Raw genomic sequence first — 16,923 nt, 5'->3', positions numbered from 1 at the left:
CCCGCCCCGCGTGACGCGGCCCGGGGGGGCGGGGGCCGCGGTAAGGCGGGGCGGGGCGGGGGCCGGCCCGGGGGCCCGGAACTACTTCCAATTAAGCCCTTGGGCCCTCCGCGCGGGGTGCGTGTATCCCCCTCCAACCCAGGATTGATTTATTCGTTTTTCCTCAGCACGTTACAACTGGGTCGGTGTTTGTAGCCGCCACCCCCAACTCGGTCCAGCCTGCTTGGCGGAGAGTAACCCTGGGGTAGGGGAATGGGCGTCAGCACTCCTGGTCTGGGAAGATCTAATTCCTTCAGACCCAACTCTGACTGGTCCTTCCCCTCTCCCCCCGGTGACGGCGCCCCCGCGTTGACCGGCATTGGGGAGCCCGGAGAAGGCGCATGACAGGGCCACCGTGACCCCGGAAAACTAGGGGAGGCGGCATAGCCCGGCCCAGCCGCTTCTGGAGCTCAGGGACTATTTTTTTTCATCACGCCCGTGCGCCTCCGCGCGGGCGGGGAAAAAAGAGTGGGACCTGCAAGCTGTGGGACCGGCGCCGACTGCCGCCGGGCTAAAAATAACAGCCGGATGATAGCAACAGCCTCCTGATTGGCTACTGGGGCGAGGAGGCGCCCCCGGATTGGTCTGTTGCGTCACCCAGTGGGCTGAAGGGGGTGTGTGGGGAAGGAGGAGGAGGAGAGCAGCTGCCCCCTACCCGCGTGGAGCCTGCTGGGAGTTGTAGTTTTCCCCTTGCGGGGGCTCACAGCAAGGCTTCACAAAGGGGCCTTGTGCCTCCAGCCCCTTCCCTGGCGGGGAAGGAACAGATGCATGTTGTTTAAAGGCTGTATGCGAGTCAAGCCGGCAGGGCTTGCCCTGAGCACAGACAAGATAGGCTACCATTGAATGGGTGAGCTGCAGCCTCAGCAGCCCGGGGCCTGGAAGCAAGTGCAGGAAGAGATTGGCCAAGCTCTTGGAAAATCAGCTTTCTGATGCACCAGCCACTAGCTGCAGTAACCAGAGCAGGCGTGTACCCCATCTGAAATGGGGGACAGCCTCCTGAGCTTGCACCTCTAAGGGAGAGCATGCATTTCTTGGCTGTGTTACGGTATGCATTGATAGGGCAGTACTTACCATGGCAGCTGGCCACACTTTTGTACATTTTCAATTGAGAGCTATTAATAATTCTAAACGAAGAGAACAAATACATGCCAGGCTTCAGCAGCCCACTTGCTCGAAGGACTGAGAGGAGACGCACAAAAGTTGGATAGTGAATTGGCTCAGCGCCCAGCATTCCAGATGCTGCTGGCCAGAGAAAACGTGGACAAACATGTATCCTTTAAAAACATTCAAACATATGCGTGTTCTGATTCAGCATTTGGTCCTGAAGGAGTAAATCCCAAATGCAGAGAAATGCCACTGAGAATACCCTGTCTCCAGCTCCTCAGAGCTTCACCTTCAGGACCGTGAGTTTACAGCTGAGACAGACCACAAGGCAATAAATGATAGGTCAGAGAGAGAGAAGCTGTCTTGTAGGCAACCATGAGGGTTGCCACTGGCAGGAGTTAGACAAGACAGATAGGCCAAGGGGCTGGCTCACAAATCTATTCTCTTTTTAATTTGATCCTAAAGAATTCTCCCCAAAGGTAGCATAATAGCTTCATGCTTAATTATTTGGTTGGACTGGATGTCAGGGGTAATGTAATCTAGCTCAATCTCAACATCAGAGTCTTTTAATAGATGGCCTTACATTTTTATTATGGAATCATCAGTCTCCAAAAAAGGTAAAGTCTGTAAATCCTTCCCTCTCATTAAATCATTCCCCACAATCACTATTGTAAAAATACTCCTTCCCAAGCCTGCTTCCATAGTGATCCTCTCTGTTCCTCAGTTTCTTATTTCATCTCCTCATGACAACTTCACACTAGTCAACATTTCTGGAACTGGATGCCGTGTAAGGGCTCCTTTCACAACCTTGTTGACAACATACCTGAGTAGCGCTAGTTAATGCTGAACCCTCCAGAGCTGTGTATGGTGACACCTACTTCCTTTCCATTGCCTCTCCTTTCACTTAACAGACATTTGGAGACATGCTGACCCAAGAGAACAAAAGGAGTGCATTAAGTATTTGAACTCCTGCTTTACTCAGGCGTATAGATTGGGCTTCCTCACTGCCAACACCTACGTAGGATTCTCTGGTGGAGGGGGAGGAGCATCTGATGATCCTCAAGGAAAGAGAGGCCTGGGGAATTTGTCCCTCTTGCTCCACTGCCACCTTCCTCCCCCCACACCCATATTCATCTCCTGTTTTGCTACGAACAAAAATTACTCTACAGCTAATGATCAAACCAGACTAAAGCCAACCAAACTACCTTTGGCCTCATTAGTAAAATAAAAAAAGTTAATTGCATTTCTGAGATTCCTGTAGTTTTATAAGATGTTGCTAATAGCACACGTATAGACTCATAAATATTTGTCTTGACAATGTTCCTTTAATTACCCCGAGACGGAGTCACACAAACATACACACACACAATGGAATTCTGTCATAGACTGTCAAGGCATTCTTAACCATTTGGCTATGATGTCAAAGGATAACTGCTACATCAGGCGTGCATACACCGAGGAAAGAAGGAATCTCCATGTTGCCTGGCCAGAGCTAGTTTTGCTGGTTTGCTTAATACCAAGGAAGTCAGTTTATAATTAGGCATAATTAGCATCCCGATTTACTGCAACATTCTTTACCTTCAAGTCATGTGACACTTAAGTAGCCCCAAAGGAAATGAGAAACACTTCTGTTCCTGAAATGAAAATAAGCTCCCAGTGGTCACCTAAAAAGACAACCTGGCAGCTTGTATGAAGACAGGCTTTCAGAAGGAAGATTTGATCCAAGAACTTACAGAAAAAGAACACAGATGGAAATAAGAGTTTCTAACATCCAGTTTTTCAGGAGGGTAACCAGAGGATCTATCGCATATGGGACTGGATAATTCCTAGGCCTGGGAACAGATTATGGAGCTGCATGGCTGTCTCAGCTTCATCATAACCAAGTCATCACAGTTTTGTGGTAGCTGATGTGAACTGAAATGGCACGTGCATGTGTGGCACAGTGGAAAACAGGGGCACAGGACACACATCTGTATCCCAGAACACAGAAACATTTTGTTAGTACTGGCAACAGAAAGGTCAAACACAGTAAGGTAGGAGTCATTAAGGGTTTTTCTTTTTCCAGCATCAAGATTTTAAACAAAGATTGTCTTGCAGGTATACAGGTTTCCTGTGGTAATTACAATGGTACATGTAGAAAAACAGTATCAGGAGTGCACATTTAGCTTCCTTTGATTAAATTAGCAGACAGTACCATCGGTATTCTGCAATTACTGTGATAGACACCAATATAGAAACTGTCCTGCTCCCCGTAAAGATACTCCAGATTGGGCCCATGAACCCTCCCCTTTCCAGTCCACTGTGGGAACAAGCTGCAGTGCTGGACCCTTCCCACTGTGTTGCTAGGACTCCAGCCCTGTGGCTCTTGCCCAGGCACTTGGCTGCCACCTCAGGAATAAGCCATGGTGCTGGGTTTCTCCCTGCACTGCTGCTGGGGCTCCAGTGCCCAGGTGCTTGGCTACAGGTGCTGGAAGCCCCCCCACAATGTCCCAAGGCTGTAGGCTGGATGACAGTTCTACAGGCTGGATCTGGCCCACAGGCCATATTTGACACCTCAGCCTTAACAGATCCAAAATCCAGCTTAATTTCTGTCCCTCCCATTAAAAAAAACCAGCTCCCTTTGAAGCCTGGAACAGTTGGAAACCTGTGACGATCCAAGAAAACTCAAGTACAGCTTATGGATTCCAGTTCACACGGTGAAGCTGTTAGAATGAAAACCTGTATCATGGAGTGGGTCCAAGTATGGAATTTAACTTGGCTGACAAAAAGGGTGCCATGGCCTTAGTTTGGGAGGGTTAGTAGTCCATCATTATGTTATAATTTGGCATCTATTCAGGTAAAAAACACCTTGGGATAACAGACTGACTGAACCAGTTTACTCCAAAACATGCCTGTAGAAACCTGGTGTCTAAAGTGGAAAATTACCAAATGCAGCATAACAAAGAAACTAAGGTGCTGGGAGAGGGAGAAGCAGGCATATAAACAGAGCCACACAGGAAGCTTAGGACAGGGAAATGGAGAAGAGGAGACAGCCAGGCTTTTATAGCACAGGGCCAGTCCTGTTGCTAAGCTAAGACAAGATAAGAGAATTGAGATGTTTTGAGGCTATGGAAATGTTGGTGGGCCAGCAAGATTCTTGAAGGGAATACAAGATAAGGGGATCTTTACTCAAGAAGACTGTCTGAGGACCCCAGCTAAGGCAGTTCACATTCTGCTCAAACTCCAGAGTTTAAAGTACACAGAGCCCATTGAGGCGGGACCCTAACTTAACTGCCTAGGCTGTGTCTCACCAGGAGCCAGCTCTGTGATGCTCATGTACGAGACCCCTTCCCAAATCTGTGCTGAGCAGCTAGGGTGCCTGCAGCCTCTGCTGGGTTTCAGCAAACAGCCTCTGGTTTTAAGCCTGTGTATAGCTATTAGTCTGGAACAGAATGGCTGGTTTCCAGTTACAGCATGAAAAGCTTCTAACTTATTCACAAGAATAGGAGTCAAATAGCTTAGGAGGTTATAGAAAGGGATTAAATGTTTGTATGGTGAAACAATGTCCATAGTCACATTATCTAGGATAAGGGTCACCAGGGCAGTGATCACTGTTTCAGGACATAACACAATCAATGGCTGGAATTAGAGAGAAAGCAGCGGCCATTCCTCAAAGTTTTGACAGTGAGGTCAGCATAGTCATAGCTGGCTACTGTCAGAGGCTAGAAGACCCTCTGCCTTAGGGTCTCCCATCATCTTATGGAAGGAAGTGCAAAGGGAACCAGGGTGGGTTGAAGCACAGAGAGAGAAATCTTTTTATTATGACAAAACAGCTCTTTATTGATGCACACTCTGCAGAATCAGTTACAGAAAGGGCCTTGGATTAATCTGCCTGAGAAAACAAAACCTGTATCCACTGTGCTCTTACTAGCAGGCTAGCAGCCATGGGAAGGCTGGCTTCCTACAAAGCAGTGCATCGTGGAGAGTCAGGGTGGAGGTTACCCACATAAAACTTGTTTCTCAGCACACTGGAGTGATGGGGGCAGGAGAAGAACAATGTTACCGAGAGGGGTGGCACAATAAGGAGAAAGGCTGGTGACTCTTCAATGCCAGGAAGGGAGTGAGGCATACAAGAGTGATGCCCTCTCAATATGCAGCTGATGCTCATGGCGTAAGCGTTCTCCACCAGCCTTTCTGCAGACAGGTGTAGTAGATACTGTCCATGCTCAAAATAAGGGAAGAGACAGTCACCAGACCCCTGCTGCCACCAGCTACAATTAGGTTCCAGCCCCCACTCAATTTGATCCTTCTCCTTTCACCCCTCACACACATTTAATCCACAAGGCCTTAGCATAAGAATTAACTGGTTCTCAGTACAAGTGAATGCCAGAGATGCTTTTAAGACTTCCTCCCCAACCCTACAGTAGACACAGTAGGAAGCTGGTAGGGTCACCTCTTCTTGAAGCCATATTTCTTGCGTTCATAAAACAGATCCGTCTTGGAACTACCCAGATTGACGATCTTAGGGCAGCCATCCCGCTATAAGGAACCGAAGAGAAGAGGATATGGTCAATGTCAGGGCAAGCCAATCACGTACGTGATAGCTCAAACACAATGAGAAAGTCCCCACTCATTTCCACCCCATAATGCACTCCCTCAAAACACCATGCTAACAAACTTCCCATCAACTTCATTGGCACTACCCTACAGCATGGACAAAGAGGCAAGGATGGAAGCCCTATTAACATTAACTAGGACATTCTCTTCCTCAGGGACAGCATGTAGAACAGGTCATGTAGCATCATCAGTTTAATGAAATGAGAGGGATGTTTAGTGTCCTGTGACTTGATTCCTTCTAAATTAGGATACATGGGATTTATGGGGAACACAGTAACAGCTTTCCTCTACACAGAGTCAAGAGGAACTTTTAGCCATTAACAATCTGTCCCTGCATCTGCAGGCTCCTCTCAGCTGTGCTTGTAGAAGCAGATCTCAGTCCTTCTTCCCTCCTCCCTGACTTTCTACACTGATCACTGTAAAGGTCGCATGATCATTTTGGAAAAGCTAAGGTACCCATGGCAGGTATATTTAGGATAAGCCTCTGTACCCCAGTCCTACCAACAGGAAGTAAAGCCAGCTATGAAGAATAAATTAAGGGTGAGGCTGTGAGCTACAGAAGATCAGGAAACAACAAAACTGGACGGGTGCACATGCGTGCCAGAGAACATTTGCCAGTGGGTTACTCAGCTTGGCATCTGCATACCTCTTGAGGCTAAAAGGCTATTGCTGGAGATGGCAGCTGCACTATGCTATGGGGCAAGCAGGCAAAGGAACACATGTCTATGGGTTCAGCATAAGCCTGAGTGGATTAGATTAGAAAGCCTCTGGGCAGATGTCATCCTCTGCAGAGACTGTGCCCACACTGCAATGCCAATGCCTGTTGCAGTCGAGGAGGACAGAGGTGGACAAGGAAAGGTGGCACAGAAACAGAAAGGAAAAATAACACAATCCCTTCCCTCTGCATGTGCACAACTTGCCTCTACCTACAGGCATGTGATTTCACTTTGAACCTCTGTAAGACTCTTCCAAACCATCCCTGTTTCAATCCGGGGGGGGAGGGTCTGTAACAAAGCTGACAGCTTCATTATAGGGCTACATTCATTCCTCCATGCCCTCAAGAACACGTGACATATGCTCACCATGCTCCTGTCCCCAAGCAAGAAACCCCTTTCAGCCATCCAGAGCTTTCCAGGAGGGCAAAGCATAACTTTGGCTCATACCCTCCAGATAGTGTCATATCCCACCCCCAGCTTCCTGTCAACAGAAGCCAGGCACTTCTACCAGCAGGTCAGGCTCTAAGACATCCCACTTCATTCGTTTTCCTGCTTTACATTCTTTTTCATGTGGGGGTGAATGTCAAGCATTTGAGAAAGCAAGATTAACTCTTCCAACTCAAACCAGGGATTGTTAAATTTTCAGGCACAGAACTTGGCCAGTGAGGTTACACCCTGCTGTTCTAGTCCACATCAGCATAAGATACCTTTGACCCTTACTATTCCAGTTCTGGGTGCCCCCCCAAGCTCTGCCAGCATTTTTAATTCTACAGGAGAGCCTGCTATTCCAAGTCTGAAATTCTACCTCAGTCTTCAGGTACAGAACAGCATTATCAGTGCATCTAGGTCATTACTCAGCTCTGCTAATGTACCTCAAATCTGACATTTATCTTCTGCTACCTCAGTCCCAGACTCTTTAGAACCAAACTCCAACTCTGCACTGTAGGACTTCCTGCTATTTCAGTTCTGAGCTTTATCTGAGCCAGGTGTATCAAACCGGACAAGAGTCTAGGACATGAACAAATTCCTAGTGGAAATCAAATTGAAAAGTGCACAGAAATCTCTTCTATTTTGCTACCCATCAAGCATGGATTTAGGTGAATTGCCAGTTACTGTATTCTCTGAACATTCACAAGAATGAAAAAGTATGGACATTCTAAGGGGGGGACAAATCATGACGTATTAGGATTTAATCTTGTCAATTCTTATAAATGAGATAAGGTTAGGCCCCCAGGACATACATGGACAGAAGTTGCAATAAGTAGAACCGGTATGTCAGTCGGTTGCATATGTTCATTTAATACATGCAAAACCAATGCCTTCATATATTGTTTGATGACATTATGCTACTAGGGAGGCCATTCATAAAACAGAAATGGTGCCTTGAACACCTGTGTTCACTTAAAAAACAACAACAACACAGAACTCAAAACACTTGTCTGCAAGAGATGGGTTTCAGTCTCAGTACCCTAAAGAAATTCGAACTTTAAGACAACAGAGCATGGTGGTTAAGTTCTACCTGCTTCGTTTGGAAATGGCATTCTTTGTCATGCTCTGCCCTTGCTGTGAGGTGTGTACTGATAACCAACTGCTAAATTTCACCCCAAAAAAGTGGTTGCATTTCAAGGCTGCGTGAGCAACTATTTCATACAGTCATCAACACTGTTTAATCCTGCCACAGAAAATGTTCATTATGCTAGAAAGAGGCCATCTCTGCCTAGGAATGCATTTACCAAAATGCACAACATCCAGAAAAGAATTGAAAATGTCGTAAGCATATGAAATTAGATTACAATTAACAGAGCTGGAGTTTAGCCAACACACCAGGGCCAAAAATCTTGTCAAAACCCCTGTGGAATTTTAAACTTCACAAATAGCTATCGCTTTGTTTTTCATGTAACCCAAAGGAAAACAGCAATTGTATAACAGCCTCTCATGTAGCACCACACGCAGATGGGGTCATTGCTTTAAGCATTGCTTCTTTGGAGGAGGCTCTCCTACCAAAAAACACTTTAGCAACATCTGGGAATTTCTAACTCCACTAAAGCTTAGCCTGTGTGCTCTAATAAGACAAAATCTTTAAGTGATAATGCCACAGCTAACATGTGGCTGAAATTAACTGATATATGTGTACAGTCTGTAAAGTACTATAGGATCCTCTAATATGAACGACACGAGAGAGAAATAGAAAGGTACTTACTTTTACATTTCAAAGTGTTATACAAAGATGACAGAGTACTGTTAAGCCACATATGGGGAAAGAGAGGCATGCAATGGCAAAAGGACTAGTTCACTGCAACACAAAAAATACTAGCAGAGCTGGTGATAAAACCAAGGTGTCCCAGGTCACAGTCCCACAGTCATTCTTTTAGAGTGCAGTTTAAAGATAGCTATAATTATTAAACAGACATCATCTGGTCAATGACTTCACTGAGCTTTTGCATCCAACTTACATCCTTCTCCTGGATAGTGCACTCCTTGCAGTAGTAGGCATCAGAAACCCCCGGACCCCCGCAGATCACACAGCGTCCTTGGTATGAGCCATAATTGCACTCATCACAGATGCGGACGAGTGTACAGGGCCGCACGTACGAGTCACAGATCACACATTTGCCATCACCTATAAGCAGACCACAATCATCAGCTAAAGAACTTTCTCAACCACTCCACCCTAGAAAGGACAGCTTCCCAACCAAGGAACTCCCCCCATACACTCAAATAATGGAGCTAGGCTGTGAAAGTTTATCTCTGGAGGCCATTCTGCACTTGCTTGTTCATTCCAGAGAAGCCAGAGCCAGTGTAGCAATGCTTCCTTTTCGGTTCTTTTTGTCTTGCAATCAGAATTGGAGAAGGTGGTCAAGGCCACACCTCCTCTGCTAAGCTAACACTGCACAGAACTCCTCCTTGTGTCATACCCTACTTGGCCTTTATACTTTTCAATTAATTTAGCACCTGCAAAAGGTTGCTGGACAGACAGCACCACACTGCCTTTTCCTATAAGCGGACAGCAGTGGTGCAAGCCTCCCCAGCACACCCAGATCAAGGAGAGCCTAGAGGTCCTGTCTCCAAGGGATGACATGGATAGTTTAATATTAGAGCAAGGGAAGGGGAGGGCATTTAATCCTGAGTCTCTGAGAAGGCCAAAGAGAGGGCAAATTTGTGTAAACAGCAACAAGGATTTCTGTGACGTGGACCCCTCCCAAGGAATGGAGTGAAACCCAAGAACTCAGCCATCAGATGCCAGGGACAGTCTCTGCTGTCCTGGACTCTGTCCAAATCACCGACCTAGAGATGAAAGACTTCATATCCTATTACCAGTCTCCTGAGCCATCTAATCCCTCCTCCCACTAAGAGCTCATCTACCCTGCTCTTAAATCGCTGCACGGACAGTCTTCAACTATCTCCTACAGGATAGTATTCCACTGCCCAGCTGCTCTTAAACACATTTCCCTAATGTCAGATTAAATTTCTCCACCTTTTGCTTCTTGTATTACTATTTTCTGAGACAGAGGCTAACATTTCATTTATGTTGCATCCATACAGGGTTTACCAATAGCCCATACCCTCAAGCCACTCCCCCAAGGCATTTCTTTTATGCTTAATAAAGTCCTTGCTTCAGGTCATTTCTGTCATCCATTTTCTATGCTCCTGGGTTATAACTTGAGCCTCTGTCACACAGAGAAGGAGGCATTTTTCCCTTATCTGTAAATGATCATGTCATCCTTTTACAGCACAAATGGATTATTTACCATGAACCAATCAGTAACTCAGCACAGCCCAAGATAGTTCATTTCTTAATTACAAGAAAACACATTCTCTAATACTGTGTGCTTCTATGCCACCCTCCATTTGAGTCTTGCCAATTGCTTTGCAAATATTCATGAATTACATTACCACACCCACTTGGACGTTTCCCATTTGAAAGACTGACTTTAGTCACACCCCTGCTGGAAGTTGGTGGTTGAGCTGGAAATAGTATCTAGCTCCTGAATGCCACTTGTGTACTCTGACCACAAGGCCCAACTCTCAGGAAATTTTAGGCAGAAAGCACACTTACATTTTTCACACAGTCTTCCAATAGCTGCAAAAACAAACAGTACAAAGAAGAAAGTTATTTTTTTGCAAAATAAGTAAACATGCATTTAAAAGCAAATAAATGCTTTAAAGAGGTCCATTTAAATCTGGAATAATTTAATAAAATACAAGGGTGGCTTTAACACAACAAGTGGATACATTTTAATAATAAACAATAAGAATCATCCTAGACTTATTTGTGAAACCAGGATTTACAGCTTACTAATTTCCACGTTAAATTCAATGGCACCCAGACACTTGCAAAAAATGGCAGCCTTCATTACCCAATTTCAACATTGGCAACATCACTGACTACAGAAAAATGCTTGAAATATGTCTTGGCAGTCTTTCCATTGACTTTAGTGGATCCTGTATAAATGAGGTTTCAAGGGAGGAAGTGACCTTTATTTAAAATGCTAGTAATTATTTCATAGTTGTTACGGGCTGGAAGGGACCTTACAGACCATCAGGTCCAGCCTTCCTACACTTGGGCAGGAAAGACCGCCAGGATCAGATGACCCCAGCAAGATGGGCATCAAAATGTTTTATGAAGGCTACTCATATATTTAGGGTTCTGGATATTAAGTTAATACTTTTAAAATAACTTCAAGAGTCACTTGTCTTAAGATTTCCAGACATCATTAGATTTCATAGATATTAGGGTTGGATAGGACCTTGGAACATCATTGAGTCCAGTCCCCTGCCCCAGGGGCGGGAAGTCAGCTGGGGTCATAGGATCCCAGCAAGATAAACATTCAGGTTTCTCTTGAAGGCCTTCAAAGTAGGTGCTTGAACCACCTCCAGCAGTAGGTCATTCCAGACTTTGGGGGCTCAGATAGTAAAGACGTTCTTCCTTATGTCCAGCCTGAAACGGTCTTGCAGGAGTTTATAACTGTTCGACCTTATAATCCCTTGGGGCACTCTGGCAAACAAACGTTCCCCCAAATCCTGATGAACACCCCTTATAAACTTATAGGTGGCCATGAGGTCGCCCCTGAGCCTGCGCTTTTCCAGGCTGAAAAGTCCCATGGCTCTCAGCCTCTCATCATAAGGTCTGTTTTCCTGACCTCTGATCATGCGTGTGGCTCTCCTCTGGACTCTCTCAAGCTTCTCCACATCCTTTTTGCATTGTGGAGCCCAAAACTGGACGCAGTACTCCAGCTGCGGCTCACCAAGGGCGAGTACAACATCCTGGGATTTGCTTGAGAAGCATCTATGGATGCAAGCCAGTGTTTTGGTTGCTTTACTAGCCGCAGCATCGCATTGCAGGCTCATGTTCATCTTGTGGTCAGTGATGACCCCCAAGTCCCTCTCGTCCGTAGTGCTAGCTAGTCAGCATAGCACTGCCAAACCTACAGACATGCTGCAGGTTTTTCCTCCCAAGGTGGAAAACCTTGCATTTTTCAATGTTAGACACCATCATCCACCCATTTACTGAACCTGTCACGGTCAGCCTGGATTACCCCCCGTCCTCAGGTGTGGATGCTTTACCCCAAAGTTTGGTATCATCGGCAAACTTGGCCAGTCCACTTCTGACTCCAATGTCCACATCATTAATGAAGAGGTTGAACAAAATAGGTCCAAGGACAGAGCCTTGAGGGATCCCACTGGTCACAGGGCACAATGACGATTGACTTCCATCAACCACCACCCTCTGGGTACAACCATGGAGCCAATTCCCCAGCCAGCGGATCATGGTGGACCCGAGGCAGCAGTTGGCCAGTTTTGCCAAGAGGTGATCATGGGATACCAGATCACCTTTTGGCAAAGGCTTTTCGATCAAAGGCTTTTTTAAAGTCAAGATATATGACATGAATCTCTTCCCCCTTGTCCAGGTGACAGATAACACGGACGGATGGATGAATGCAACAGACAGTTGTACAGGCAGTCCTCAACTTACAACGTTTCAAGTTGCAACGTTTCACACTTACGACTTTTATAAATTGACACCGTTTCAACTTTCTGATGTCAGTTTAAACTTTACAACGCGTTAGACTTTACACCATGCCACGACAGCAAACAAGTTTGCTGTGACGCCCATCTCCCTGGAGAACCTGTCCAAACTTCCTTGGATACTTTCTTTAAGAAAGCAGGCAAGACTCCAGAAAAACTTGCAGCCAAAACTCCTGAGAAGACTCCAGCCAAGAGCCCTTCAAAAAGTCCACCAAAGTCATCTCAAAGAAGTCCTTCCAAATCAATGATTGCTATTTACAATATAAATACATTAATGTAGCTATATTACTGATCTATAATTGACTGAGTACAAAATTCTGCGTTATTTTTGGTGAAAATAAGGTATTGGGCTTTGGTTCAGGAACCAATCCCCCGTTTATAACATTGTTTCCTATGGGAAAATCGGTTCCGAGTTATAACTTTTCAACTTAAGACGTGGTTTTCAGGAACCAATTGTGTTGTAGGTCCAAGGACTGCCTGTATACCCTAGTGATAATTACAGCAGACGCCCAGCCTGCACTTCACTATGGTGTGTTGGTTAAATGATTCCAGATAGGTATTTACCTATCAGGCTAGGATAATGGCCCTCAACCTTTTTAGGCTTAAGGCACCCCTCAGAAAGGTCAGTTCTGAGTTCTTTCTTGTTTCTTAATTGCAGGAAAATGATAGAGAAATTCTTCTGTTGCAAAAAAACCTCAGAAAGACTGTAAGGTCAGAATGTTTTTGGTATTATGGACTCTTATTTGAAGCCATTGAGTTTATCTTGTATATCACATGTACGTGTTTGCACATCTAACACTGCTAAAATTGCATGGTACCCTGTGGCACCCTTAAATAGGATTTCATGGCACCCTGGCTAAGAATCACTTGGCTAGAGGAATAAGTCTTAGATACAGATAAGCTTCTCACCTTGAATGTATAATGCTACTCTGAAAAAATGATTTGTTACTACCACTGATTGCTGTGTTTGCCATTTCCCAAAGAGTGCAGATTAAATTAATTCCAAGAAGTAAATCATTTTTTTTTCTAACCAACCAGTTGGTGATTCAAAGGTCAAGTTAGGGCCTGTCCATTTGTCTTATGCCTTGTCACTATTAATAAAGACTTAGCACGCCAGATTCTAGCCTCAGTTGCAGTTTTAAAAGCCAATGTGTGTGCACAGTCATATCCAACAGCAAAAACTGGTCCTGCGATTGGAAAGAAATCATTGGGTCTGCTAATAAGCAACTCAAATTTGTCAGCTTGTTCTTTTGGCTGAGGCGACTCTACCAGGATGACAACAGTAAAGAGTAATAGAAAGGTATTATGTCAATGAAGCCAGTAGCTTTTCCCGGGCACCAGCTAGCCTCTTAGGTAAAGACTGATCATTGTATCAGCCTTTTTAAATAATTGAGCTCTACTTACTTTAAAAGTTTTAAAACTAACATAAGCATGTTAAAGCTCACTGCTACTTCAATGAGGTAAGCAGAATAGTCAGGGAGGCACTGAGGTCCTGGAGGGGAGGAGAGTTGTGTGTCCAAGAAGAGGAGTCGCTCCTTAAGGAGACGATCCTCCAAGCCCAAAGGGAGGTAATCCCAACACGGATCAAAGGGAGAAAGAGAGCGCAAAAGCCCCCATGGCTCACCAAAAGCATCCCGGAATGTCTCCTAGCTAAAAGGGAGGCGTATACCCAATGGAACGGAGGGGCCATTACCAGGGAGGATTATACTGTGGTTGCTTGGGGTTGCAGGGGGGCAGTCAGGAAGGCCAAGACGGAGATGGAACTGGGACTAGCTACCCGGATCAAGGACAAGAAGTCCTTTTTTAAATACATAGGGGCAAAAAGAAAGTACTGGGTAATGTGGAGCCCCTGCAAGACACGCTAGGAAATCTGTCACACCAGACGACAAAACTAACCTATTTAACAATTTCTTTGCCTCCATTTTCCTGAGCAGGGACCATATCTGTCCCCCCACCGGGACCCTCTCAGGCCCCAGGGGAGGCGCACCTAGGCCAAGGGTCAGTGACGATCTATTCAGGGAACTTCTGGAGGGACTGGATGTATTTAAATCAGCTGGTCTGGACGATCTTCACCCCAGAGCGCTGAGGGAATTGGCTGAGGTCATTTAGGGACCCCTGGCACGGCTTTACGAGCACTCGTGGTGCTCTAGTGTGGTGCCAGAGGACTGGAAAAGGGCTAATTTGGTTCTCATCTTCAGAAAAGGGAGGAAGGAGGACCCAAGAAACTACAGGCCTGTTAGTCTTACCTGGGTCCTGGGGAAGCTCTTTGAGAAAATTATCTAGGAACACATCTGCAAGGGACCAGCAGGAGAGATCATGCTTAGGGGCAACCAACATGGGTTCATTAGAAGCAGGTCCTGTCAGACCAAACTGGTGACCTTCTACGACCAGGTCACCAAATCCTTAGATGCAGGGGTAGCAGTGGACATAGGCCTTCCGGAAGTCCAGGAAGACTTCGACAGTGTCTCTCACCCCGATCTCATTAAAAAAACTGGGGGACTGTGGGGTTGACACCTACAGTCAAATGGGTTGCCAACTGGCTGGAGGGCCGCACCCAGAGAGTGGTGGTGGTGGATGGGACATTTTCAACCTGGAAGGATGTGGGCAGTAGGGTTCTGCAGGGCTCAGTCCTCAGGCCTGCACTGTTCAACATCTTCATCAGTGACTTGGACAAGGGGGTAAAAAGCACCCTGTTCAAATTTGCTGACGATGCTAAGATGTGGGTGGGATGTGGATATGCTAGACGGGAGGAATAGGCTGCAGTCAGACCTAGACAGGTTACAGGGGTGGGCGGATGAGAATAGGATGGGTTTCAACACTGACAAGTGCAAGGTGATGCACCTGGGGAGAAAGAACCAGCACCGTATCTACAGGCTGGGGAACTCCCTTCTTGTCAGTGCAGAGGCAGAAAAGGATCTTGGAGCCATTATTGATGCCAAGATGAACATGGGCTGGCAGTGTGGGGATGCAGTCAGGAAGGCCAACAGCACCTTGTCATGCATCCACAGATGCATCTCAAGCAGGTCCAAGGAGGTGATCCTCCCCCTCTATGCGGCACTGGTTAGGCCGCAGCTGGAGTACTGCGTCCAGTTCTGGGTGCCGCACTTCAAGAGGGATGTGGACAACACGGAGAGGGTCCGGACGAGGGCCAAGCGCATGATTGGGGGCAGCAGGGCAGGCCCTACGAGGACAGGCTAAGGGACCTGAACCTGTTCAGCCTCCACAAGAGAAGGCTGAGGGGGGATCTAGTGGCCTGTTACAAACTAGTCAGAGGGGACCAGCGGGCATTGGGGGAGTCCCTGTTCCTCCGAGCACTACCAGGAGTGACCAGGAATAATGGTCACAAGCTGGCAGAGGGTAAATTCAAATTAGACATCAGGAGGTGCTACTTCATTGTCAGGGCAGCTAGGATCTGGAACCAACTTCCAAGCGAAGTGGTGCCAGCTCCTACCCTGGGGGTATTTAAGACAAGGCTAGACAATCACCTCGTTGGGGTTGTTTGACCCCAGTACTTTTTCCTGCCATGGCAGGGGTCAGACTTGATGATCTGCTCAGGTTCCTTCTGACCATACTAACTATGAAACTATCTGAAGTCCCTGGTGGGGGGTAGAAGATATTTCCCAGCTGTAGGGCCAGGTATGGTTCTGGACTGACTCAGGGATTTGGACTAGATTTGGCTTGGAACACAAAACATGTCAATCAATCAATCAGAATTGGCACAAGTTGGGAGCAGGGGCATAAGTTCGTAGAAGGAGAGATTTATGCCCGCCAGCCACAGAAGATACAAAAGAGCTTGGGCACGGGCCTGAGGCCTGCTCCGCCACTGCCCCAAGGGAGGGGAAGACCTCTCAGACCAAAGCTTAAGACCAAGCTGGGAGCACAGTTTTGGGATGAATACCAGGCCAGCGACCCCTCCTCCAGCCCCATGCGGAGAAAGTCCAGGCCGCCGGTGGCCTCGCGTCACCAGCTCCCAGTCATTTCTAGACACGTTTGGCTCAGGGCGGCGCGGAAAGACCCGCACACTTTTTTCCTATTGAAAAATGCGAGCCGCCCTCCCACTGCGCAGCCCCAAGCCCGAGGGAGGCTGGGCACAGCCCGGCGCCGCCGCTCCGTGCACGTGTGCCTGCCCCACGCTTCCGGCGCGATTCAGACTGTAGCGGCACCGGACACATGACGTGGGGCAGGCGCCGACGGGGCACGGACCCACGGGGACCCCACACACACGCACGCACCCACGCCCGCCTGCTTGCGGCAGAAGATCAGGTCCGGATGATGCTTAGCCATATCTCCCCGCCGCGCCGCGCGCCACCAGCACAGTTCTGCCCTTTCGCCTTTGACCTCTGCCCTCCGGGTCCTGTCAGGGGGGTAGAGTCCTCCCACAGGGCCCCTCCCCGAGCTGCCCGCTGGTGGCGGCTAAATCTCCTAGTGCCGGCTGAGCTTC

General features: G+C 47.1%; 1 protein-coding gene across 1 annotated transcript; it reads right to left on the bottom strand.

Moving 5' to 3' along the window:
• Positions 1-4,909: 4,909 nt before the first annotated feature.
• Positions 4,910-16,907, bottom strand: PHF5A (PHD finger protein 5A). The gene is made up of 4 exons (XM_090042934.1): positions 16,715-16,907; positions 10,513-10,536; positions 8,909-9,075; positions 4,910-5,661 (listed from the first exon to the last, which is right to left on the bottom strand). Exons 1-4 carry the CDS (start codon positions 16,764-16,766, stop codon positions 5,572-5,574), a joined length of 333 nt encoding a protein of 110 aa, XP_089899060.1. The 5' UTR covers positions 16,767-16,907; the 3' UTR covers positions 4,910-5,571.
• Positions 16,908-16,923: the final 16 nt, after the last annotated feature.

Source organism: Crocodylus siamensis, chromosome 4, assembly GCF_052110815.1.
Source record: "Crocodylus siamensis isolate JL-2025a chromosome 4, ASM5211081v1, whole genome shotgun sequence".
NCBI classification, from domain to species: domain Eukaryota; kingdom Metazoa; phylum Chordata; order Crocodylia; family Crocodylidae; genus Crocodylus; species Crocodylus siamensis.
Note: the sequence above shows the minus strand (reverse complement) of the source record. Positions and strands in the feature narration are given on the sequence as shown.

Excerpts from the sequence above, each read along its gene's own strand:
- PHF5A (XM_090042934.1), bottom strand. The coding sequence starts at position 16,766 with ATGGCTAAGCATCATCCGGACCTGATCTTCTGCCGCAAGCAGGCGGGC. Across the intron at positions 9,076-10,512 it reads TGGAAGACTGTGTGAAAAAT|GTGATGGCAAATGTGTGATC; the intron begins GTAAGTGTGCTT and ends GTCTGCTTATAG. Across the intron at positions 5,662-8,908 it reads GCACTATCCAGGAGAAGGAT|CGGGATGGCTGCCCTAAGAT; the intron begins GTAAGTTGGATG and ends GGTTCCTTATAG.